Consider the following 1,731-nt stretch of genomic DNA (forward strand, 5'->3'; position numbering starts at 1 on the left):
ACATTTAAGCTGAGTATTTGCACTAATTAACTGTAGGGAAACCTAGTAGCGTGTGTCTGTGGAGGTGTTTGGAGAAAATGAATAGTTATCTCTTTGTTATGCTCATCTGTGCCAGCCTCCTTTCTCCTGACATTTAAAGTCCATTGCTATGCTTGGCCTGCCCTGCACTGAAGAAAAATGCTCTGATATCACTTGTCATTTAGTCAGGCAAACTCAGCAATTTAACATCTCTAATCTCAAAGAGTTTCATATCAGAGAGTTACTTATTTCCCTCTTTTATCCTCCAAAATCCTACTGCAGTATACAGATGAGGCTTTGACTGTCTCGGTTTCATAATCTATGTTCTGAAAGTGACTAAATGTGTTTCTACATAGGGTGTCCTAGTGAGTGACAATCATGGACACCACAACCTCAATCAAGATGACCACTCTGGCCATCCAGAACCTCTTCAGCTACGTGGAAGAAGAGAATCTGGCAGCTGTTAAAGCCCATCTTGACAAGTTCAAAGAGGTGGATGGTCGAAGCGATGTAAGTTACATATAAAAAAAGTCAAACATAATTTAAGATGATCAAGTAAAAATGTAGGAATATCAAATATCCATCTTTCTCATTGTTTTTTTTTTTTGACAGAATGGACAGACTCCTCTGATGTTGGCCTCAGAGCAGGGCAGTCTTGAGATTGTTCAAGAACTCATCAGAAGGGGCGCAAATGTCAATTTGGATGATGTGGTGAGAAAATGCCCACTTTAGATTTACAAAAAAAAATGCTTTCCATTTAAACAGGTATTCATATAACATTTACCAACCAAAAGTGGAACAGACATTTTCGATGCTTGATATAATTTTTGGATGGCCACTTATCAGTAACTTATTAACATGTTCCTATAAGAAAATAAGGAATAAATAGATAGGACAGCTACTCTGTGCTATAATTAAATATATGTGTGTGTGTGTGTGTGTGTGTATTTATTTATATAAAATCATTACAGTGAATTTGGTTAATTGTGAAATTGAGATACTTTTCAGAATTTTGTAGTATTTGGTGCCGTATGTCTCTTTTGCTATATTTTCAGGTTTTAATTAGATTTGAATCCCATTGGGAACCTCTCTGCATTCATGTGCAATATTTTTGTCATATATTTAAAACCTGTATAAGGAAGGTGTGGTGTCCATTATAATTGTGCCATAGGGCTTTTCTTTCTAGTACAGCTCCTGCACACTCCATCACTGTTCCCATGGCGACATTAGCCAGTGGTTCAGTGGTTTCCATAGTGACCTGTCTCTGTGCTTTTCCCTGATAGGACTGCTGGTCCGCTCTGATCTCTGCAGCTAAGGAGGGGCACGTGGAGGTGGTGAAAGAGCTGCTGGAAAACAGTGCTTATATTGAGCACAGAGATATGGTAAGAAAATCTAATTGCAAACATTTGTATCAAACGCAATACGTGTCCTTTATTTTGTACAATAATCACATTTGGAAAAGAAACACATTCTTATGTAATTATCAAAACTTAGTGAGGTGGCTTTGTGTCATGCAGGGGGGTTGGACTGCCCTTACTTGGGCTTCATATAAAGGTAGAGTTGAGGTGGCCACGGTCCTGCTTGAGACTGGGGCAAACCCAAACACCACTGGACAGGTAAAACTTGCATATGGTGTAAGCACATACAAATCAAATAAAATCAATATTGAATCCAAATAGTGCCAGATTAATATATGCAATCATTGAATACAAT

The 1,731-nt window shown here is 38.1% G+C and overlaps 1 protein-coding gene across 1 annotated transcript; it reads left to right on the forward strand.

Moving 5' to 3' along the window:
- Positions 1-378: 378 nt before the first annotated feature.
- Positions 379-1,652, forward strand: LOC107580113 (kinase D-interacting substrate of 220 kDa-like; the record flags this gene model as incomplete). Its single annotated transcript, XM_016265858.1, has 4 exons — positions 379-528; positions 631-729; positions 1,302-1,400; positions 1,536-1,652. Coding segments are annotated over exons 1-4 (447 nt in total), but the record flags the coding sequence as incomplete, so codon positions are not given.
- Positions 1,653-1,731: the final 79 nt, after the last annotated feature.

The sequence above is a fragment of the Sinocyclocheilus grahami genome, unplaced genomic scaffold (assembly GCF_001515645.1).
Source record: "Sinocyclocheilus grahami isolate Dianchi unplaced genomic scaffold, SAMN03320097.WGS_v1.1 scaffold24806.1, whole genome shotgun sequence".
Taxonomy (NCBI): domain Eukaryota; kingdom Metazoa; phylum Chordata; class Actinopteri; order Cypriniformes; family Cyprinidae; genus Sinocyclocheilus; species Sinocyclocheilus grahami.